Source organism: Paramisgurnus dabryanus, chromosome 24, assembly GCF_030506205.2.
Source record: "Paramisgurnus dabryanus chromosome 24, PD_genome_1.1, whole genome shotgun sequence".
NCBI classification, from domain to species: domain Eukaryota; kingdom Metazoa; phylum Chordata; class Actinopteri; order Cypriniformes; family Cobitidae; genus Paramisgurnus; species Paramisgurnus dabryanus.
This window is the reverse complement of record NC_133360.1, coordinates 23,770,669-23,796,285: the sequence shown is the minus strand read 5'-3', so window position 1 is coordinate 23,796,285 and position 25,617 is coordinate 23,770,669. Positions and strand designations below refer to the sequence as shown.

The 25,617-nt window shown below is 36.6% G+C and overlaps 1 protein-coding gene across 6 annotated transcripts in view; it reads right to left on the bottom strand.

Moving 5' to 3' along the window:
• camsap2a (calmodulin regulated spectrin-associated protein family, member 2a) overlaps positions 1-25,617 on the bottom strand; it is a 45,990-nt gene that overhangs the window by 15,550 nt on the left and 4,823 nt on the right. For 4 of the 6 annotated variants that reach the window (XM_065259543.1, XM_065259544.1, XM_065259545.1 and 1 more), the window contains exons 2-7: positions 20,209-20,468; positions 10,275-10,436; positions 7,858-7,941; positions 2,574-2,606; positions 1,121-1,262; positions 539-678 (exon numbers count right to left, since the gene is read on the bottom strand). In XM_065259543.1, the coding sequence (XP_065115615.1) occupies positions 539-678; positions 1,121-1,262; positions 2,574-2,606; positions 7,858-7,941; positions 10,275-10,436; positions 20,209-20,468 (821 nt within the window). The remainder of the gene's footprint in view (positions 1-538; positions 679-1,120; positions 1,263-2,573; positions 2,607-7,857; positions 7,942-10,274; positions 10,437-20,208; positions 20,469-25,617) is intronic. The other 2 variants (XM_065259547.1, XM_065259548.1) reach the window with 1 other exon arrangement.

The window sequence follows — 25,617 nt, the reverse complement described above, 5'->3', positions numbered from 1 at the left end:
GGATGGTTTTCCAAGTAAAAGTTATTGATGAAAAATACATTTCTCTTTTGTCATTAAGCCGTAAACCCCTTTTTAAAACCTCTCTAGTCAAAGACTGAAACTAGAACAAGCAGGCACGCATTGGATCTTAAAGGGGGCATATCATAAAAATCTGACTTTTTCCATGTTTAAGTGCTATAATTGGGTCCGCAGTGCTTCTATCATCCTAGAAAATATGAATAAGATCAACCCAGTAACTTCGTTTTGGTAAACCATTCTTTGCAAGCAAGTGAAAAAATAGGTCATTAAAATCTGGCTCCCCTTGTGATGTCAGAAGGGGATAATAATCTGCACTATCCAACCACGGTACTGTCATTTACATTTGCATTTAAAAAGACACCCAAAAACAGCACATTTTTGCTCACACCTACAAAGTGGCAATTTTGACATGTTATAATAAATTATCTATATGATATTTTGAGCTAAAACTTCACATACGTACTGTGGGGAGACCACATATCGATTTTACATTGTTATAAAGTCTTATGAAATGTCTTACTTTGATGGATGAATGGGCGTAGAGCATGTCCTCCAGACTGAAGTGACAACAACGGTTGAAGTTCTCCCTGCAAAAGTCCTGAATGAGCTGGAGGTTATACAAACTGTCCGCCAGCGACATGGTCTCCTTCAAGCAAATGTCTGTAAATCAGAAATGATTCAAAGTGCTTCACTAATCAAGCAAACTACTCACAGACACAGGTTATCCGGTCTTTAAGACAGTTCTGTAAGTGCTCGACCAATCACGGAGAAGACCGTTAATCACAAAGTCTAAATCACACATTAGCCTTTGGAGATAAATCTAACAGCATCCATCATTCATGACGTTCATCACTGCGATGAGATTAAGAGATGATTAAAGTCACATAGAAGTGTTTCAAACAATGCACAATAGTGGTCAACTGATAGGGGTTTACAAACGTAATATAACCAAAGTGCATGTATACATTTTATCAGTATGTGTGTTCCTTAAACCCAACAGGAATCTATTTAATTTTCCTTTAGACTGAATTTCAGCATTGTTTTTTTTTATTCTCACTCATCCACACACATACAAAGCAAAGTTTTTGGCCGGTGTACGTACCCTCCAGACTGATGGTGGCGGGACAGTAAAAGTGCAGCAGGGCGGCCAGGGCACAACCATCTGTGCTGTCCTTCAGCAGGTTGTCCACCGGGGGGATCCAGGGAACGGTTTTGGACAGAACTTGTTCCTTCCTGTAACGGGCCTGGGGCAAGCAGACATAAGCCTGTTATTTGACACATGCCTGATAACCCACATGCATTTTACATTGAGTGTTGTAGCTCATTTACTACAGAAAATGGTAAGCATGAGGAAAAACAACAACATTACAAACGTGTTCGGGGTGCATCCGAAACTTTACAGGGAGTAAAACTGTCATGTCAAATGATCTTAAACCATTTCAAGTAAGATTTGCAAATGCAAAGCATTGATCTTTCAGAAATCCAAAACATAAAACATTTTAGTAAAACTGTCAAAATCGCAGCTCTGCATACTCCCTATAAAGCATAAAAGCTTTTTTTAAGTTTCAGACACAGCCAAACTGTACAGTATGGAAAGTACCGTAATAAATAATGGAATAATGAAAATGATTTTTTTTAAAGGGCACCTATTATGCACATTTTTACAAGATGTAATTTAAGTCTCAGGTGTGCCCAGAATGTGTCTGTAAAGTTTTAGCTTAAAATACCCCACAAAGCATTTTTATAGCATGTCCAAAATGGTGCCCTTTAAAGGAAAACACCACAGTTTTTCAATATTTTACTATGTTCTTACCTCAACTTAGATGAATGAATACAAACCTTTTTTTTTTCAATGAGTACACTTAATCTTTGTACAGCGCGTCGTGAATGTGTTAGCATTTAGCCTAGCCCCATTCATTCCTTAGGATCCAATCAGGGATGAATTTAAAAGCCACCAAACAATTCCATGTTTTTCCTATTTAAAGACTCTTACATGAGTAGTTACACGAGAAAGTATGGTGGCACAAAATAAAACGTGATTTTTTTAAGCGGATAAAAAATGAGAACTATATTGTATGGCGGAAGAGGACTTAGTTTGCAATACAATTTAGTTCAACTTTTTTATCCGCTTAAAAAAATCACGTTTTGTTTTGTGCCACCATACTTACTCATGTAACAGTCTTTAAATAGAAAAAACATGGAAGTGTTTCGTGGCTTCTAAATTCATCCCTGTTTGGATCCTAAGGAATGAATGGGGCTAGGCTAAATGCTAACACTTTTACAAAGGCTGTGGAAAGATTAAGTGCACACATTGAAAAAAGATAGGTATGTATTAATTCGTCTGAGTTGAGGTAAGAACATAGTAAAATATTGAAAAATGGTGGTGTTTTCCTTTAATGGAATAAATACCAGAAAACGCCTATATATATAAATAGTTTCTTTTGTGGGTGTAATGAAGCACATGAATGAAAATGATAAATGGAGACGAAGAGATGTTTAAACTAAAAAATCAATAATAGGAATGGACGAGTCATAATACATATGATCACACTTACAGGAACCAGCTTCATATACCACTTGGTTGGAGACTTTAGCCGGTCAAAGAATGAATAAAAGAGAAAAGAGGATTATAAAGACAATTAGCTGTCTTAGTCGCATATCAGATCAGATTAACTGTGACCATCCTCCCTCCCATACTGTAGGAAAAGAGATCACCACTAAACACTTAATAACAGAGATTTTGTGAAACTGGAAGATAAGGATTGATATGAGCAATACTGATATTTGTATTGCTGCATAGGCACGACACAAAATAATGTGAGCTGTTTGTGTGACATTGTGGGCACTGCATGCCAAGCTGATGGTTTCAGGATGTTTATAGAGTTGTGTAACAGCCTGACATTCCTTTATCAGCACTGATTCTGTCACACACACACAATGCACAGACAACACACACACACACTTGTTCAATGCATCTCTGAGAACTGACTGCTCTCATTAACATCAGATGGCGAGTCCAGTGATCTTAGGATAGGGTGGAGCGAACACACCAACAAGTTTGTTTCACTTTATCAGTGAGGACATCTTATAAACTTTGTCTATGTTGTCTTTATACCAGACTAAAGGCTGAAGTATAGTCTATTATTTACATGTATGTGAGGGTCCGCGTACAGTGCGCATGTCGCAATTTTCATCATCAGAAGAGTTTGCGCATACTACGCATACGGGGCAACTTAAGATCCAAAAACCGAGCGGGTTTGGGTCTAAATGTTTCACGTGGGCTTCGGACCCAAGTCAGGTCTTGGGTAATTTAAAATAAATCTCTTTTTGCTAAGACGACCCGAACTATCTCGCGTGTGTGCATCGATGTCCTTTACAAAAACCTCCTCTGTTTGCCAAGAGCGACATCGTGTGGCAGGCGGTAGGTTAATTTTCGTTGACACAAACCTTTCAATTAATTTTCAACTTACATTTTAGCGTTTAGCTTGGTGTCGTAGACAAATAAAAAAGTAAAATAAATAGAACAGCGGGCCAAATTTGTTGCAAGGCCAGCTGATTGATGTGGGGGGGCTGCAGACTGCACACACATCCAGTGCAGTTTACATTTGGGTCCAGCCGGGTTAAAAAAATTGCAAATGGTTCGGGACGGACTAGGGTCTAATTTTCTCTATGGGTCGGGTTTTAATAAAAAAAATATTTATGCACGTCTGGTTCGGATAAAAAGTAATTCGGGTCATTCGGGTCGGGTACATTTCTTTGGAAGACCTCTATTGCGCACCACCATATTTTTGAAACCCTGCATACATTGTATGTGCAGGTCACGCAATAGCTTACAGGAGAGTATAGTATGTAGCCCAGGAGATGCATTGCATTTTGTCGCAATGTGCATGCATGTACACGTACGAGTCACGTAAACTATACTTTGCAAGGCTGTGAGTTGACCATGACCATGCACGTATGTTCGCGTAACCGTACAAAAACAAGGCTTTACAATTTGTAACACCGCCTGTGAAATCCAGGCTTAAGTCCAAAGGGCTTGTTATAGTCGTGCGTAGGTCCTACGGCGTAGCCGCGACGGCGTAGGTTCCACATCGGTTTTCATTTATACTTTTTGAAACCGCTGGTAGGCAGTATCCACGCATGTAACCACAGTAGCAGCGCGACCATCAGAGAAGAAGAAGCTTGGAAAGTTAACCCACAAACGAAGAAGAAACAGCAACTTGTTGTGTATGTTTTGAGAAGACCAGCAATGATGGAAGTAAATAAACAGCGACTTTTGTTGCAGTTTGAGTTAAATCACTCCTCAACTTGGCTCATATTTGTTTTCACCGTCACAAACGGAAATACCTATGACGCAGTTTTTTTACCTGGCGGGAGGGGTTCTGGTGGACCAATTACAGCGTTTGCGGTCCGTGTAGATCTGACGCGCTGTTAAAATTTTTGCGAGGTGCGCGTTAGGCTACGCAGAGCTACGCACAGGCTACGGATAGCCTACGCCCTACGCACGACTACAAATCGGGCTTAATGCTGCGTTCACACCAGCCGCGATAGTGATTTAAATGTTAAGTCAATGTAAAGACAAGTTTACGCAATCTGGAGGTTAGAAGCGAATCCGCAAGTTGAAAAATCGGAACTTTGGCGGAAAATCGCGCCACGTTAACCAATCAGGAGCTTGCTCTAGTAGTGACGTGATTACAGGAAGGGAGCGGAGTCACAGAAGACCCTCCCATGATGCGAATTTTCGCGTGAATGTCTCAAATTATTATAATTTCACGTGTGGTCTTCACGCGCGAATGAAGCAAGTAAACTCAAAATGTTCAATCGTCCAACTCCATGCGAATAGCACGCTTTTGCCGCCTCTACCGTGTTTGGTGTGAATCCAACAAAATAATGCAATTATTACAGTTTGATTTTTTAATCTTTGATGTAATCTTACTGCATTTATATACAATTTAGTAATTTTTTTACTATTAAGGACCACCTAAATTGTCTTTATGTAAATAGTTTTACTATTAACAAAGCTAAAAGAGGTTAGCCAATTAAAACAGAGAGGACATTTAAATACACATTTAAGTCTTAATAATTTTATCCTCATTTTAAACTCATCTTTAAGCATCATAATAGCATACGTAAAAGTTTTTCCTGTGAAAGTAATTTCTACATGCTTTAAAACTGCTTGAATGCAATTCCCTCATTTAGTATACGCGGATCTATGAATATGCAAATTAGTCTCCGCCTCTACTCAACCACACAGTTCGGTGTTAGTGCTGATGTTAGCAGGTTAGACTATTACACTCTGCACATTACTTCAGCATGTGTGAGTTGAAATGATGTGATGATGTGATTGGGTACGTGTATGACATAGCAAACCAAGGCGATTTGAAATCGAGGGAATAAGATATCTTTGGAAAACTCAAATATTGTTGATCAAATACTCAGCAATGGTGTTTAAAGATGAATTAGCATATATGTTGTCTTAAAGGATATTAAAGAAATATAAACAACAATAAAAACTTTTCACCACAGTGGGACTTTAAAGGTACAGTAGAAAAACAGTCAAAGTTAGGGTGGAAAGTAATCTTTAACTAGACTAGGGCTGCAAGCTGACCCAACATCACTCAGCAAGCATCATATGGTTCAGACAAGGACGCTGCGTACAGACGTGTATGACAGCGTACAGCACTTCTGTCTCACGGCTTAAAGTAAAAGGCAAAACTAGGTGGAAGTGACATCATCTGCCCATGTTTGCAAGATTTGCCGTATCACACTGGGACAGGAATTTCTGATGGCATGTGCTGCTATAAAACATGAATCAGCAAACGTCCAAGCCTTGCTACAGGTTTGTGATTCAGCAAGGTCGGAAAAACACTAACACAGTAACAAGTTACATAACAAATCAAGATGGCTGATAATACAGCAGGTGTCACCAAGAATCTATGCAACTTTCCTATGCAGATCCAATATTACCAATGTTAATTAGCATGGTTGGGCGACTGCAAAAGCAAAATGTTAGTAGGGCACACAGAGATTATGGAAAATACACGGAAAATGCATCCGGGATTTGTCCGGGATCGTTTGATTTTAGGTTCATTCACACTGTCAATGATTTTCCACATACCGTAAAGATCTCGTAAAGACGCGTAATGTATTTAAAGTCCTGCACTTGGTAGTTTGGTCGGTAACCAAAGCGTCGGAAGTTTGCTAATTATCTGTGATTTCTCTTGAGATACCACGCGTATGCATTTTTGTTTATGAAAGATCATAAGGAGCGCGTCATGTTCTGTTCTGTCATGCTGCTGAAGCATCTCTGCTAATTTTACAGAAATTTTCTGGGACCTAAGTGCTGTGTGAATGGGGTTCATGAGTCTTTGGCTTAAACCTTTGCTGAATTATTTCCACAAATCTGGAAGTCTGTTTAAGCAAATTGGATCAAAATATCTATATATTGACACACACCCACACTGCAAAAAAGGACTTTGTTTCTTAGTATTTTTGCCTTGTTTTTAGGTAAAATATTTATAAATTCTTTAATCAAGATGCATTTGCTTAATGACCAAAATGACCTAAGAAAATAAGTCTAGTTTTTAGACAAAACATATCACATTTAAGTGAATTTGTTCATAAAACAAGCAAAAAAAATCTGCCAATGGGGTTAGCAAATTTTTCTTTCTTTAAGTGTTTAACAAAATAAGTTTAAGATTTTTTTGCTTACCTCATTGGCAGATATTTTTTGCTTGTTTTATGCACAAATTCACTTAAATTTGATATTTTTTGTCTTAAAACTAGACTTTATTTTCTTAGGTAATTTTGCTTATCAGGACAATGCATCTTGAATGTTCAGATATTTGTAATTAAAACAAGACAAAAATACTAAGCAGTCCTTCCAGAAAAACACAGTTTTTTTGTGATTGTTGCGGGTAAAAATCCTTGATCTTGCGGCACATTTTCTTAAAAAATGCGATGGAATATGCGGGATATTTATGCAATTTTATGTTATGAAATTGCGAGAACTTGCAAAAATTGCGGGAACTTGCAAAAATTGCGGGAACTTGCAAAAATTGCGGGAACTTGCAAAAACTGCGGGAACTTGCAAAAACTGCGGGAACTTGCAAAAACTGCGGGAACTTGCAAAAACTGCGGGAACTTGCAAAAACTGCGGGAACTTGCAAAATTTGCGAGAACTTGCAAAAATTGCGAGAACTTGCAAAAACTGCGGGAACTTGCAAAAACTGCGGGAACTTGCAAAATTTGCGGGAACTTGCAAAATTTGCGGGAACTTGCAAAAACTGTTTTCAGCTTTCGCAGCTTTTCAATGATGTTCACGTCACATAATCACGTCACTTCATAACGTTCACATTGCAACAGGGGACATGGCTGTGCTTGTGTGAGGTAAATGCAACATTTTTCAACTTTCTGCTAAGATATATGTGATTTTTGCTATGAAAATGTGTGGATTATGAAATCATGCAAGCCCCGCATATTTTGCGCAAGGAAATCTGCAATTTATGCTGCAAAAGTGCGGTGTATTTGAAAAAATGCGGACTTTGGCTGATTATGCATTAAATCATGTGATCGCATAATCACGTTTTTCTGGAGGGACTGACTAAGTAAGAAGGTCATTTTTTGCAGTGCGCTAATGCACACACACACATAATTTAGATGATTGTCTACGCTGGATGGCAAAATATTGCTCCGAGCAGATTTTAGAGATGTATAAGCTCTCATTAAAACAAATCTGTCTTCATCTTCTCAGGTACTTGTTGTTCCCTTCATCCTGCAGATGAAAGACGGTCTTGAATCAGCACTTATTCAGAACAAGAACAGGAAGTGAATGCTTACCTTTGGATTCTCAACGGGCTCGGCACTTTGTGCTTCCCTCCTCCGCTGCTCCTGCATTATGATCTCCTTCAAGTATTCATTCACCTTAAATGAAAGAATCAAACACATAATGAAAATAAGAAAGAGCGTGTATTCGTTCCAAAATATTTTTTAACATTCATTTCAAAACGAAGCCATAAAACGAACCAATTTGCAACTTTTCTACAACATTGTAAACTTTGTTTTGAAACACAAAATGTTACATTTATTATTACTTATTAATTAATATTTATTTCTATTTTTAAATACATTCATGATACAGAATAAACTGACCTTGATAGCACTACTGTATAAAAAATCACAGTATAGACAATTTCAGCAGTAACAACATTAGCAAGCGGCTTTCGTGGTCAACACATAATTTCCGGTAAACTCTGCTAAGAATAAATAACAACAAAGTCCTTTTAAAGGGATAGTTCGGGCAAAAATGATATTAAACCCATGATTTACTCAACCCAAGCTGTCCATATGTCCATCGTTTTTCAGACAAACACATTTTCGGATATTTTAGAAAATGTTTTAGATCTTTCAGTTGATTAAATGTAATGTTACGGGGTCCACGACCTTCAAGTCCCAAAAAGTGCATCCATCCTTCACAAAATAAATCCAAACGGCTCCAGGATGATAAACAAAGGTCTTCTGAGGGTAATCCGCGCAGTGTTGTTGTAGAAATATCCATATTTTAATAACTACCTTCCGGTAGCGCCGCCATCTTAGACTCCTCTGTATTCAGGAGAGAGTATTAGCGTAGTGTACGCACTTTTCTTAGTGACGTATGACAAATTCGGAGGGCGGGGGCACCGAGCAGCAGCAGAGTAGCCTCCGTAGGCTGCGTAAGCTCTCATCCTGAATGCGGACGCGACTAAGATGGTGGCGCTACCGGAAGGTAGTTATTTACGTTAATTAAGTCTTAATTGTTGTTTGCTGTTTGGATTTATTTTGTGAAGGATGGACGCACTTTTTTTGGACTTGAAGGTCGTGGACCCCGTATCTGAAAAACGATGGACATATGCAACTCGGACAGCTTGGGGGTGAGTAAATCATGGGTTTAATTTCATTTTTGGCCGAACTATCCCTTTAAAGTAGGTTATTTATATAACAAGCAAAATAAACAACACGTAGATTACCTAGGAAACCAAAACATTTGTTATTTTCGGTGAGGTATTTGTTCAAGAGTTCAGTTTAGCAACTAGTCAGACCATTAAAAAAACAGAAACCGGAAGTAAAGTTCCGACCAGACGCGTAATCGCGTCACCGTACATGCGTCCGAAGAAACGGTGAACAATAAGGCTGCATTTGTTATGTACAATACTTCTAAAAAATTTATTAATTTAGTTAATAATGTTAATTTTAGCATTTACAGATATATTTTAAAATCAAAAGTTGTTTCTGTTAACATATTAACAACATAAATAATTATACTCGCTTATTGTTATATAATGGTAGCTAATGCATTTACTTACACTAACAAATAAAGTGATATAACACAAAGTCATTTCATTTACCCATTGGCTTTCTCTCACCCATATTGATTTTCTTTTAAAAGCTTGGTTGCCCAGTGCAATCTGTATCTGTGATATCAATGCTTTCAAAAGCCCATTTCATTTGGTTAGTGCAGATAAAATATGAGCCAGAGAGTTTTCCCTGCAGGCCTTTAACAGGTCTGTTTAGCATGTGTGAGTGTGTGTACATCTGTGGTCGTGTCTTGATTTAGGCTGGTTGTACAGCTGAACTACTAGGGAATGTAAACATTCCCAATCCCAGGCATGCAGGGATGTTCCCTACAGTAAGTAAAGATGCCTAGGGAGATAGTACAGTACAGGCTAGTAAGGGAATGTTTTAGATTTCCCTTTATTTTACTGTATATGTACTTTCATATAAAATACATAATACTGCTTTATATAAAATATATATTCATGTTTTTGTTTAATAAAACCATCTTTTAACTTGCGTTTGATACTTAATTTGATCCAATTATTTTTGCATTGTCCTTATTATATGTAATTTTAAAGGTTTTGGCTCACTTAGGTCTATTAAATATCAAATTATTTTTATTATCAATAACCAAAATAGTTACTGTAAGGACAGTCCTAGATTCGTTTTTTATTTATGTGAAATTATGTGATTTTAGTTTCCTATTCAAATATTTCTATTTCTTAGAAATTGTAAAAATCGTGTCTCATTCTCGTGAACACAATCATGTCTCGTCTTGTTGAGTAAGGGTCTTGTCACACTCTTGTGAACAGGGATCATGTTAACAACTTTGTCGTCTGTGTACAAAGTGAAGAAACTTTCTGTTTATAGTACATCGTTGTAATGTAAACGCACGCTTACAAACTGCATTGTAAAACCATTTTTTCTATGTAAACAATCGATACCTTATTCATCCAGCTGGTCACAGCATCTTCTGTGTCATATGGCACATCTCCATCTGGATCATCGGTGGAGTATTGCTTCATACACGTCATAACCTTCTCAACGCTCACCGTTTCCACCGTGTACGCCATCATCAGAGTGTCAATCATGGCTAGGTGGGCGGTCTGTAAACAGCAAACAGTGAAGAGACCCGTAAGGAAATTTCTTTAGGAAATCAATTTGCTTACATAAGCTCTGTTTGTTCTCGTGAATACATATAGTGATGACTGGTATTCTCTCAACGTTGTTGCCCTGGAAACGGCAGCATCCATCCCCTGTTCCTCGACCTAATTAGAGATAATCTTCCCTGAGATGGGACAATAGGATCCTGCTTTTGCTTGGGGCACTTTTTAGTTTCCACATTAAAATGTTTTGCTAGTTAGCGGGCTTGAGTTTAAACCTGACATGAGAAACACAACGCTTAAATATCAACCTTAAAGGAAAACACCACCGTTTTTAAATATTTTACTATGTTCTTACCTCAACTTAAACAAATTAATACATACCTATCTTTTTTCAATGTGTGCACTTAATCTTTGCACAGCGCGTCGTGAATGTTTTAGCATTTAGCCTAGCCCCATTCATTCCTTAGGATCCAAACAGGGATGAATTTTGATCTAACTGTGTAGTCAGGTAGATTAAGCCTTATTTTAACTCATTACTGACTTACTAAAAAGTAGACAAGGTCATACAAAACCATGACAAACCATAACAATGGTAACAATAACACCCTACAAACCACCCAATGCACCCTATAGCAACGACACATATAACCACTTACAGCATTAATGGATCATGGGGCAATTTATTTTCACATGGATAAAGTCATAAAATAAAGAAAAATAAGAAATAATTTGTATGATGTTTCTAGCTATATGGCCTTAACTCATTCCCCGCCAGCCATTTTTTGAAAAGTTGCCGACCAGCATTTTTGTGATTTTCACAAAATCTCTTTCAGGAAAATTTTCTTCTAAAAGTATATAAACATACAAATATATCAAATAAAAAGAGACCCTCTGCTTATAAACAAACAAACAAACAAACAAATAAAACGTTCTTCAGTTGTAATGGATATAGGTGAAAATTATTTGAAAATTATTTATCTTATGTCCCAATCATTGAAAAAAATTAATACATTTCCGTTAAACATCAAACAACACACATTAAATGTTTGTATGAGTTTTCCAAAACCAAATGGGTTTCTTAAGCACCCTAAACCACATGCTGTTTAATTAAATCAGGGATTTAACCTGGCAACCCTTCCATCCAGACACTCCCGTGGGAGGTGTGTTTAATACCATCCTCCTCATACGCTCTTGACATCGCTCTCAATTTATCAATTTACAATAAACAAGCAGCACGGCGTGTAACCTCCACCATGGCAGACAATACATCTGGGTACAAGCAAATGAAAAATGAACCCCCATCTCGGCACTCAAATTAAAAAATGCCTGTCTGATTAACAGCCTTGTTTGGCATGATGACTTAAGACAGTTTTAAGAGGATATTGATTTTTTTTAAAGGAACCCCAGGGGAAAATACACAGTGGGTAAACTTTGCTCTTTGAATGAATCATTACAGGAAAACAATGCAATAAAAGATGAGTGTATTGTTTAAGGGAGAGTGCAACAAAATGATTGAATTCTTCGAGGTGCCCTACCAGTTGCCTCCTGTTAAATGTTCTTTACAGCTGCAATCCGTAACTGTATTCGGGAAATAAACAAAAATCACATATACAAATTTTATAGATTTATAATTTATATTAATGATTTAAAAGCTGAACTTTCGGGTATGATTTTCACTTTAACGTAAAGTAAAAAAATTTTAAGTTTTATGTTTCAAACAGAGGTGGCGATATAGAGATAAAGTTCTGAATTGCGGCTTTAAAGGGACACTCTACTTTTCTTGAAAATACGCTCATTTTCCAGCCCCCTTAGAGTTAAACATTAGATTTTTACCGTTTTGGAATCCATTTAGCTGATGTCCGGGTCTGGCGCTAGCACTTTTAGCATAGCTTAGCATAATCCACTGAATCTGATTAGACCATTAGCATCACGCTAAAAACCAAAGAGTTTTGATATTTTTCATATATAAAACTTGACTCTTTTGTAGTTACATCGTGTACTAAGACCGACGGAAAATTAAAAGTTGTGATTTTCCAGGTTGATATTGCTAGAAACTATACTCTCTTTCTGGCATAATAATCAAGGACTTTGCTGCCGTAACATGGCTGCAGCAGGCGCAATGATTTTACGCAGTGCCTGAAAATAGTCCTCTGCTATTGAAAGTTACCATATATAATATAATATACATAACTATATTATCAGTGGTGTATAAAGAGCTTAAACAATGAACTGTATTGTTTTTATTACTTTAGAATGAGCCGTTTTATCTACATACACCGCAGGTCTACTTACATGGAAGTCGCCGTCATGTTTCTACAGTAGCCCTAAACGGACAAACTGATCTACAGAGCGTGTTTCATCCCTACGTTGTCTCAGATGAGGAGATGTTTGTCCTATGGCAGCTACCGTAGCTTCTCATTGTGTTTCGAAATTGAGGTTGGTTGCAATTGGCAATCTCACCACTAGATTCCGCTAAAAAACCCACATTACACTTTTAAGCAATAAAGGACCAGGTGTCATTCATCAATGCATAACAAACAACTAACCAACATCAGCTTATTGTATAAACTCAACAACGCAAGAACATCGTGTTTACATGAATCCTGGTCTGACATTGGTCAGTCAACAGATAATCCCTTCCCAAACTCACCCTATTGGTTTTAGCCAATGTTGCTGTTCTAGGATGCTTGATGCTAATATATATATATATATATATATATATATATATATATATATATATATATATATTTGTCTCTACATATTAAAAAATATCTTTTCAAAATTACATACTTCAGCTTTAAACACAATGCTATTCAGCATTTAAGGGATCAAAGACTTTCATCAACGGGGTACCAGACTTGCCTTTTAGCAGAACAGGTAGTTCAGAAAGCCAGAGCACAGCTTTCTGTCACATCACACATGTGATATAACATCTCCTCTGACAGACCCCAGTGATAGTTGGTCAGCGATTTCTCTTGCTTGAGTGAGTCTGATTTCTCCTCCACACGAGCTGTGATGAACCATCAACTTATCCAAAATAAAGCTGAACCCATTCTGTTACATAAGATGCTACAGTTCTAGCTTAAGCGGATAACATGCATAAATCCTTTTATTGATTAAACATTTTGCAGGCTAAATGCGAGTTAATGACCACAGTCTGCTCGATAATCTGATTTTCAGGCTCGGGATGAAAATATGTATCTATTTTTACCAGGAAAAACACCACCTCGGGACATGATGCGAGTCAGATTCGAACCCGAGTCTGCTACATGAGCATCACGGCACAACAAATTTGAAGCATTTGCATGAACTTTATTTAAAATAAGTGCAAAACACAAAAGTTATAACACATTTTCATTTCTATCCATCTTTGTACAAAGAACAAGGTGTTCTGTAATACATTACACTTAAATCAGCCCATGATGTTTTTACTCTCATAAATACACAGAAATAGTCTGGGTGGGACAATGACTTGCTCTACTGGCATCTTCTTTAGTACTCTACATTTACATTTAAAGATGTATTGTGTAACCTTTAGAAAGATCTCCTGACAGAAATGCAGTATAATATACATATACCTATATTATCAGTGGTGTATAAAGAGTTTACATAATGAACTGAATTGTTTTAGAATGAGCTGTTTTTATCTATACACCGCTGGTATCTATACACGCAAGTCGCCGTCATGTTTCTACAGTAGCCCTAAACGGACAAACTGCTCTATACACTGCAAAAAATGACTTTCTTAGTTAGTATTTTTGTCTTGTTTTCAGTAAAAATATATATAAATTCTTAAATTGAGAGGCTTTTTCTTGATGAGCAAAACAACCCAAGAAAATAAGTATAGTTTCTAGACAAAAAATATCACATTTAAGTGATTTTGTGCATAAAACAAGCAAAAAATCTGCCAATGGTGTAAGCAAATTTTTCTTGAATTTTTCTTGAATTTAGTGTTTAAGAAAACATTTTCAAGATTTTTTGCTTACCCCATTGGCAGATTTTTTTGCTTGTTTTATGTACAAAATCACTTAAATTTGATATTTTTGGTCTAAAAACTAGACTTATTTTCTTGGGTCGTTTTGCTCATCTTAATTTAAGAATTTTTTGATATTTTTACTGAAAACAAGACAAAAATGCTAAGAAAATGTGAAAAAGATTAACCCACACTGCAAAAAAAGCTTTCTTACCAAGTATTTTTCTCTTGTTTTCAGTAAAAATATCTAAAAATTCTTTAATCAAGAATTATTTTCTTGATGAGAAAAATTGCCTAAAAAATTAAGTTTTGGATAAAAAATATCACATTTAAGTGAATCTGTGCTTAAACAAGCTAAAAAAATCTACCAATGGGGTAATTAAATATTTCTTGAATTAAGTGTTTAAGAAAAAAGTAAACTTATTTCAAGATTTTTTTTCTCACCCAATTGGCAGATATTTTTGCTTGTTTTAAGCACAAATTTGCTTAAATTGTATATTTTTTTTTTATCTTAAAACTAGATTTATTTTCGTAGGTTATTTTGCTCATCAAGAAAATACATCTTAATTTAAAAATGTTTAGATATTTTTATTGAACACAAGACAAAAATACGAAGAAAGTTATTTTTTTTACAGTGTAGACCATTCTGAGCTTGGATTTTAGGAAGAAAAACAAGTACGAATTGGCCTAAGCTTTACATTCTCACATACGTCGATGAAACTTAACAGTCGAGACTGCTAAAGAATTTCACTGACACGTGAGAAACGATTCTTTTGTTTGCACCTCATCGAAGACATTCTCAAACGGGGCTCCCTTTTCCTCTTCAGGACAGCCGAAAAACTAAACCAACTGGAAACGATCTCAATCCTCATTTCCTTTGGGTTGGGTGAGACACATCAGAGCGAGTTAAAATGACTGCGTGCAAATGCAAAAAAAAAATGAGTGATTTTGCGCATTAAAAAATTTTGAATGCTAAACAATATGGAAGCGCAAGCCAGTCCAGTCTTTCATATCTGATCGAAATAAAAAGGCATTTCAAATATTTACGAGACATTTTTTACTTTTAATATAGAAAAATGACCTCTTTAATTTCCTGTCATGTGGAGATGTATTTCCTCTGCACAGACGAAAACTGGATAAAGCATTATAGCAGCTAGCCAAGAGAGATACAACCTTATTATTACACCTATTAATCCTGATACGTTTTTGTGAAGTGTTTATCCTCTTTATCCTCAATTTAAAAGATGACTTTTTGCTTGGCCAAAGATCTTGTGGATTTGCACTAATAGATCCACTTTCCAGCATAGTGCCCCTGCATCAGCGCCTCCCACCTTTACAGAGAGTGTCGCCATGGTGACGAAGATGATGTGAACAGCAGGGTGAGGAAGGTGTCGGGCCGGGGTGTCTTTATCACTTGCAGAGGCCACACGACAAAAGTTTCACTTTTGGCCTGATCGTACATGGATTTGGAACAAAGCTGCACAGATAGGAATTTGATTGATGGCTGTTGCATGATGCTTATTGGCAAAAAAAATTAGATGTGGGACATATGTGGATAGACAGCGGTGCTGGGGTGTTTCTAAAAGTTATTTAAGTAATAAAATCTTTAAAATACTGTAGTTTCTAGATATGGCTTGGGTTTATTGTGCATATTTCATCTATACTTAAAACAATTTCCTCTAAAGATGTTTCCATTTTAGGAACATCCTCTCAAACAGTGGAAGAACAGGAAATACCCAATCACCATTCGGACCCTGAGAGCCCGCATTAGTCATCCTAACAAATTCCTGCACATCATTTTACATGCACCTTAAATATGTGCAATGACTTAATAACATCTAAGTCTCCTTTTACGATCAAGCACCAATTCCAAGAAATAGGAAGTGGGTCAAGTGTGCATACTGCATACTTTGCCTATTTGTGAATTATGCAGACAACTGTCAATGTCTGCTGTTCCCTGGATTTGTGATTTCACATTCATATTTATGATAATCAAGCATTGCTGATGTCATCCGTATGTTGTGCACATTATCTGAGCTGTAGCCATGGTGACAATAGGAGGTCAGGAAAGACATCTGCTTTATAGATATAGAAACACACACACAGACACACACACAGGTAGCTAACGTGTATTTTGCGGCAATATTTTGAGGAATAAAAAAATCTTTATGTTTTTGCTCATACCAGTGAGAGAAAAAGTGGCAAGAAAAAGTATGTGAACCTTTTGGAATTTCATGGTTTTCTGAATAAATTTGTCATAAAATGTGATCTAATCTTCATCTAAGTCAAAGGTATTTACAGTTTGGTATGGTTGGGACCATTGGGACATTTGGTGCAAACCGATCTCTTTCTCTACTGTCATATACTGTCAATTCCCCAAAATCCATCCCTGAGGAGCCCAATAATAAAATACAACTTGTTTTTATTGTCTGTAAGAGCAAGTAAGAGAAATCTTAATGTCACAGTAAAACAAAATTAAATTAATTTAATTTAAATATTTAAGTACACTACAAAAAATTATTTTCAAGAAAAAAATGTCTTAGTATTTTTGTCTTGTTCACTGCAAAAAATTACTTTCTTACTTAGTATTTTTGTCTTGTTTTCAGTAAAATATCAAAAAATTCTTAAATCAAGATGTATTTTCTTAATGAGCAAAATGACCTAAGAAAATAATACTAGTTTTTAGACAAAAAATGTTCAATTTAAGTGAATTTTTGCTTAAAACAAGCAAAAATATCTGCCAATGGGGTGAGAAAATTTTACTTGAATTAAGTGTTTAAGAAAAAAGAAATCTTATTTTACAATTTTTTTTCTCACACCCCATTGGCAGATAATTTAGCTTGTTTTAAAGACAATTTCACTTAAATTGTATATTATTTGTTTTAAAACTAGACTTATTTACTTAGGTCATTTTGCTCGTCAAGAAAAAGCATCTTAATTTAAGATTTTTTTGATATTTCTACTGAAAACAAGACAAAAATACTAAGTAAGAAAGTCATTTTTTGCAATGTTATCAGTAAAAATATCTAAAAATTCTTAAATTAAGATTCTTTTTCTTGATAAGCAAAACGACCCAAGAAAATAAGTCTAGTTTTTAGACCAAACATATAAAATTTAAGTGATTTTGTACATAAAACAAGCAAAAAAAAATGTGCCAATGGGGTAAGCAAAAAAATCTTGAAAATTTTTCTTAAACACTAAATTCAAGAAAAATTTAAAATTGCTTACCCCATTGGCACAAAATCACTTAAATTTGATATGTTTGGTCTTTTTGCTCATCAAGAAAAAGCATCTTAATTTACTGAAAACAAGACAAAAATACTAAGGATTTTTTTTTTCTTGAAAATCTTTTTTTTTCAGTGCACACTGTAAAAAATATGCAGCATTTCTTTCATATCAAAAAAATTCCAAAAATTGTTTTTAAGTTAATTATACTTAAAAATGTAAGTGCAAAAAAGTTTTTTTTCAGTAAATGTCATTATTTAAATAAACATGTGACAAAATGTATATCTAAATCATGCAAGTATAGCTCTTAACTATTGTTTTTACACAGTGTCTGCAATGCTGGATTCTGATTGGTCAGTTGCAACATTCCGAGGTCTGCTATTCCCGGATAACAACTGCTTGAGACTAATAACACAGCCTTATCCGGGTATGCAGTGCGAGGTATAGGAACTAGAAAATGAGATAACATCATACAGTATCTTCTTTATTTCATGTAAAAAGTAGCAGTGTAATAAGTTGGATCACATACAGCCAGCCTGTTGATTTATTCAGGGAAATACAAGACCCCTTCATCCCGGGATCACCCTGTCGGGAATTATTATTTGATAACAACCGGCTGTGCGGTATTTTACCTACATAAAATGCTTTAATTTGTAGTAAATCACCAAGCATTCGTTGCATGTAAGCCTATTGTAATCTGGCCAAGTGGGGCATGTTTCTGTAACAACACTGCTGTCGTGCAATCAGATTTTAGGCTTAGCACTGGGGTTATGGGATTGAACGACTTCACTGAGCTATAATTTGCTCCCATTAGGAGTAGCTAATGGTTAAAGGGGACATATCATGAAAATCTGACTTTTTCCCCAAGTTCAACACAGTAACTTAGTTTTGGTAAACCATTCATGTGAAAAAACAGGTCATTGAAATTTGGCTCCCCTTGTGATGTCAGAAGGGGATCATATTATAAAAATCTCTTTATCTATTTATTATAAAAACAATTTATCCCTTACAAATGGGACGATATGTAAAACAGCATTATTTCAACCCTAACAGCTGATAAAACTTTAATCCTGGCTTACTGTCAAGGCTTACTGTCACTGTTAAGTTAGCCAGATCAAGAAAATCCCTTCATTTGGCTGATGACCCATTGTCAACACCTCCACAGTAAACAGATCTACTTCGCTTACTGCATGTTTTACTTACCACTTGCTGCACACATGAGAGGCTTTTCTGAATATCACACGTTCAAATCTCACTCTGCTGTACTTTCACAGGTTATATCACATGCACCCATCTGAATAACCGATGAACACCTTGAAAATAATGCGAAATCATTATCGTGATGGGAAATTATTTCTAGCTGTGGCGTGACTATGTGGGTGAGCGAGTGTTTATTTTTTGAGCGAGTCTATAATGCAAAATGAATGCGGGGTTGTGTGTGGGTGGTCGGCAGCTGCGGTGGCAAATATAATCCATTGGAGAAGATAATAAAGATATCAAGACAATTGTAATGCACGGTATGTACGTTCTCCAAGAAGTACCTGATGATATACTGGAGCCTGCAGATAAATCTTGTTTTTTTTCTGAGCACTTCACACTTTGGCAGGTTTTTCCTATCGTGCATCTAAAATTGAAGCCTTGCTGAATTATTGATGGTAAACCTGCGGCAAGTAATTCAGGTTTAGATGAATCTTTTTAACGTGCCAGGAAGATTCGGCGGAACAGCAGGTCTCTCTCATCGCAACCGGAAAGGTGTTTCGTCACATCTAGAGATGACTCAGATTTGGATGAGGGATGCAAAGGAAACTCTAATTGTAGCATTTTCAGCAGGAAAAAATTAAGTTACGGTAATAAAAATATTGGGCTATAAAAATATGGTAATAACATATATATAAAGTATATAGGGATGCACCGATACATCATTTCTGTGCCGATATGGATATCAGATTTTAAACAACCAACCTAAACCCCCTTGTCTTCAAGCTGTAACTGTAACTCACACCAACTTTAACAGCAAAGAGAGACACAATCATTTAATGCAATACAATACTTAATTATTCAATGGGGAGCAAAGAATAGAGCAATAATCATTATTGGCACCACTGAAAATTGTTATTCTCACAGCAAAGACATTATTTGCAATGAGATGTGCTTGGCTGAGGCAGTAAGAGACCCAGCAAACAGCACCACGGTAATTAAGAATCAACAGGAAACCATTCATACAACAACGGCACTCTTTAGATCTTAACAACTGATATTAAAGGGATAGTAGACTAGGTCTTAAACACTTCAACAAGATACAAGGAAGATAAAAGACAATACACTTATTGATTTAAAAACACTAGTAAATCTATCTGCCCAATCACTATCTTCATCTTGAACTTTCCCGTTCCAAGATTCAATAAATCCATATTGAAATATTTTGAATTTCACAATATGTCACCCAGTCCTAGGCAGGACCGATTTGATTGGATCAATAAAATTGGATATTGATATACGTTATTGGCCACCCTGTTAGCCTTAGTGATGTCATCAAAAACAATTTCATTTACATTTTTTTCAGACTTCACTCACCATCTGTATGGGTTTCTTCTGCAGGTCTCTCTCTGTAACCAGTCTCTCCTGGTCTGTGACGTACAGGCCTTTCTGAGCCAGAGCCTGTATGACGGCATCATGGCCCAGCAGAGGTTTGGCAGCGTCGCTCTTCAGGATCAGACTTCCTGCTCGGCAGTAGAGCTCGGCTGACAGCAGCAGGCCGGCCACGGGAGGCTTCAGATGCTCCTGTTCATACTGGTCTTTATAGAAGGGCTCTCTAAGCTCTTCAGGAACAATGTCTGCAAGAGCAACAAAAAATTGATCGGTTAACACGTACATTAATATGTGCATTGTGCAACATACTGAGACATTCTTGAAATAATATGAGTCATCTTTGGTGTGTATTCATCCTGTATGCATCACTCTTGCTTTGGCAAACAACCTTTTTTATCACTTAAAGACCCTGTGAACGGGAAGTCGCAATCGGCTTTATTTTCATGTTGTGACGTATTTCCGAGGAAAGTAGGGGGCGGAGTTAACAGATGCTCCACCCAAGCCGTCTAGCTAACGTCATTAGAGAATGATCGCCACCTGATTTTGATTAAAGTTACGTGGCACATTCATTTTCAAAGGGGACATTACACAAGACTTTTTTTGGGGTGTCAAATAAATCTTTGGTGTCCCCAGAGTACATATGTGAAGTTTTAGCTCAAAATACCATATAGCTAATTTATTATAACATGTTAAATTTGCCACTTTGTAGGTGTGGGCAAAAATGTGCCTTTTTGGGTCTGTCCTTTAAAATGCAAATGCAGAGATCTGATCCCTGTACTAAATTGTAGTGTCGTGATTGGATAGTGCAGATTAAGAGGTGGTATTATCCCCTTCTGACATCACAAGGGGAGCTAAATTTCAATGACCTATTTTTCACATGCTTAGAGAGAATGGTTTACTAAAACTAAGTTACTGGGTTGATCTTTTACACATTTTCAAGGTTGATACAAGCACTGGGGACCCAAATATAACACTTAAACATGGAAAAAGATTTTCATGATATGTACCCTTTAAAAAATAACAACACATATAAATTGTTAAAGGAACAGTATGTAGGATTGTGGCCAAAACTGGTATTGCAATCACAAAACATGTGGCTAAAACTGGTACTGCAATCACACAGCTGTGGCCAATACACAAAATGACAACATAAACATCAGTTGAGGGCTGCAACTCCACTTTTTAAATGACAATATCCTGGCCAGACCACTGTTGTCAGTGATATAAGTATTTGAAATTAAAATGATTTCTTAATGTCTAGTGACATATCAGGGCCATTTTATGATTAATTGATATACATTTCTTACATACTGTTCCTTTAATAAAACACTGCAATTTTACATTAAAAATAAGAAGAAAGTATTGATTTTATTGGGAATTTAAAGGTCTATTTGGACGAGCTTACGCTGCAAAAAATGATTTTCAAGATAAAATTTTCTTAGTATTTTTTTCTTGTTTTCAGTAAAAATATCTAAATATTCTAAAATTAAGATGCTTTTTCTTAATGAGCAAAACTACACAAGAAAATAATTCTAGTTTTTAGACCAAAAATATAAAATTTAAGTGATTTTGTGCAAAAAAATCTGCCAATGGGGTAAGCAAATTTTTCTTGAATTTAGTGTTTAAGAAAAATGTTCAAGATTTTTTTGCTTACCCCATTGGCAGATTTTGTGCTTATTTTTTAGGGTTGTTTTGCTCATGAAGAAAAAGCATCTTAATTTAAGAATTTTTAGATATTTTAAAAAATACGAAGAATTTTTTTTCTTGAAAATAATTTTTTGCAGTGTATATAAAAGTATAATTATTAAATATTGTTTTATGAAGAACATCTTTTCACTAAAAGGTTTATTTCGTTTTTATTTCAGAACTTATATAGGGGCTTAACAAAAAGACAAGCTACACATTCCTGTTTTTAAATCCTCCGCACCCCGTTGCTTTCTGCACATATTTGGACACCATCCCACTGTTATATCACAGCAGACAGCTGAGCAGCAATTTTTCAGAATTTTAAGGATCAAAGCCTTTTCTTTATCTTTGAAAGTGCTAAATATAAAACCCGGTGTTTTCCGATCCTCCATGCAGGCCTGATGTACTCTCTCACTGGAGAAGAAGGCAAGAGAAAAGCCCATAAAGCAAGTGACATCCGCAATATCAAAAACATTAACATGAGTGACTACCAAGTGAACACTCCGGGAACAAACGGGTTCACGGATATGCTGAATGAGGTCACAGTATCCATGGAGAACTGAGATGCTTAGCTATTTATGGAGATGGTGAGAACATATTATTACTCGCACATGAGTTTCAATTTTTCACATCAAACCTGACCGTGTTTCAGATTTGGACAACTTTGTATGAATTTTACATTCATTAACAAGAGAGATGACACACAAATGAAGAATGACCCTGAATGCCTGCTTTCTAACTTTGGTGGATGGGTTTAAAACTGGCCTGTATCTTGAGGCAATGGTGGTATACTACTGATGGGTTCACCACTGTCACTAGGCGTTGAAAATCTAAGTAAAAAATAAGTAAAAAAGCTGGACCATGGTTGCCGTGGCAACAATAAGAGGCTGATCGATTCCCCTACGTATCTACCAGCAGCTTCTCACAAGCCTCATCAAACATAGGAGAGAGAGAGAGAGAGAGAGAGAGAGAGAGAGAGAGAGAGAGAGAGAGGAGAGAGAGAGAGAGAGAGAGAGAGAGAGAGAGAGAGAGAGAGAGAGAGAGAGAGACTACTCAAGTATTTATTCTGAGCATCTCCTTGTTAAATGCAACGATCAATGATACATCAGTTACTACACTTATTAAAGGCATAGTAGCCGAAAGCAGCAAGCACAGTGCTTAACAAATTTACTTTACCACCGGCTATTTGTCTCAAAGACCATCCAACAATGCGAATTGCGAAGTGCTTTAATGTGTGGACTAGGGATGCTTAGCGATGAATCGCGATTAATCGTTAGCAGAATAAAAGTTTTTGTTTACATCATATATGTGTGTGAACTGTGTATAATAACTTTGTATAAATAAATGTACACACATGCATGTATGTTTTAGAAATGTTTACATGTGTACAAACATTTGCATATTTATGTATAATTTATATTATATATAAATATAAATACTTAATATATACTTTTTTTTTTCTTACAATTATACATGAATGTGTTCATATTTATATATATTAGAGGTCTTCTCGGGTCCAAAGAAATGTACCCGACCCGAAATGACCCGAATCACTTCATACCCGAACCCGACGTGCATAAATAAATTTTTTTTTTACAAAAGACCCGACCCGAGACAAACCCGAGAAAATAAGACCCGAGTCCGACCCGAGCTAGTGAAATTTTTTTTTTAACCCGACTGGAACCGAATGTAAACGGCACTGACGTGTGTGCATTCTGCAGACCCATGCGCAGCAGTCAGACAGAAATAAACTCCGGTGGCCTTGCAACCAATTTGGCGAGCTGCTCCATTCGTTTTACTTTGTTATCTGACTACGACACCAACGTAACCGCTAAAATGTACATTTATAATTGACTGACATGTTTGTCTCAACGAAAATGAACCTTCCGACAACCACACAATGTCGCAAGCGCTCTTGGCAAACAGATGAGAGGTTTGAAAAGGACATTGACGCACACAGGCGAGAGAGTTCGGGTCTTCTCGGGTCCGTTCAGAAAAAACACATTCATTTTTAAATTACCCGAGACCCAATGCCCCTATTATTGTACCCGACCCGTGTCCGAGGCACATGTGAAACTTTTAGACCCGAACCCGATCGGGTCTCGGGTCGGACCTCGGGTTTTCGGATCTAAGTGGACCCGTGAAGACCTCTAATATATATACATATTTATTATACACAGTTTACACACATATGTGATGTAAACAAAAACTTTTATCCTGCTAACTATTAATCGCGATAAATTGTTTAGCATTCCTAGTGTGGACCCCTTTTTTAAGAGAATCCTCAACATTTCACTATTTTGAACAGGAGTGAAGAATGTCAAATTGAATTCACGCTTGCCTTTTATACCCAAATTTGAGCCGGAACATTCAACTTCTCTCAGAAGTCAAGAGATTAATCAAGCGTAACATTCAACCATTAAAACATATTTTTTTCTATTAAAGGTACCATATGGGTTTTTAGCGGCATCTATTGGTGAGATTGCGCATTGCAACCATCCTCAATTTTGAAACGCAATGAGAAGCTACGGTAGCTGCCACAGGACACACATGTCGTCGTCTGAGACAACGGCCCTGCCCAAAAGGCACACTTCAGACTTGTGGACTTCCTCAGAGTCCACACTTTGATGACATCATGTAGTGCAGACTTAGGGACCCTTGACGCAAGTCCATCGGAGTCATATCTTGGGACTAGGGCTGGAACGACGCGTCGACGTAGTCGATTACGTCGATTACGTAATTACGTCGATTTGCCGGAAATGCGTCGATGCGTCGCATTGTTTACGTTTTCAAATGAAGGCGGCTTCAGCTCCGACCGGATAATACAAGTGTTATACCAAACAGCCAGAACGTGATCAAAAGTGTGGGAATACTTTAAGCAGAGACCAAATAAAACACATACTGTGTAAAACTGAAATGGCATACCACAGCAGCGCAACATCTGTGCATGATCATCTTAAAAGAAAACAACCTGGAGCTCTCCGACCTCAGAATGACGCGACGGCAGCGTAAGTATTTGAATTTTTACAGTAAGTTTTTATACAACAATAGAATCAATGCAGGCATATATGGTGCTTAATACAGCTGTGTTTACATCTTAGTTTAATACGAGTTGCGAGACGCCTGACAGACACGACATTGCATCGCGTCTGGGCAGTATGTTGAAACAGTAAATAAAGAGCGGGACAAGTTTAACTTTTTATATTAAGAAGTTATGAAATAATAAGTTACTGTGTTACACTGAGATAGGCATGTGCCCGCGTGCACTGAAAGCCAGCTGGCAGCGCGGAGTTCCCATAGCTTATTTTTTTGCTATGTGCGCAGATATTATAAAAGCTCGTCTGGTTAGGTATTCCTGACATGCGTTTATTTAAAGTAACAGCAGCGTAAACGCCGTTTATAAAATATTAGAAGATCATGCTAACTAAATTTGTATTTACCCGAGACTTAAGAAAAGTTAAATGTTAAAGTTGATGCTAAATGAGAATGCAGTAACGTTACTACTGATAGTAATAATATTAACAGTAATAATATAATGGTTACATTTTATAATAAGGGTTCATGAATCACAATGAACTTATTTTTACTTCAGTCTGAACTAATGCTGAGTAAATGCATGTACTAATCATAAACGAAGTGAAGAGTCATCATTAAGTACAACATGACATGTTTTTTAGTTAATGTATTAATAAACAATGATTTCATGTG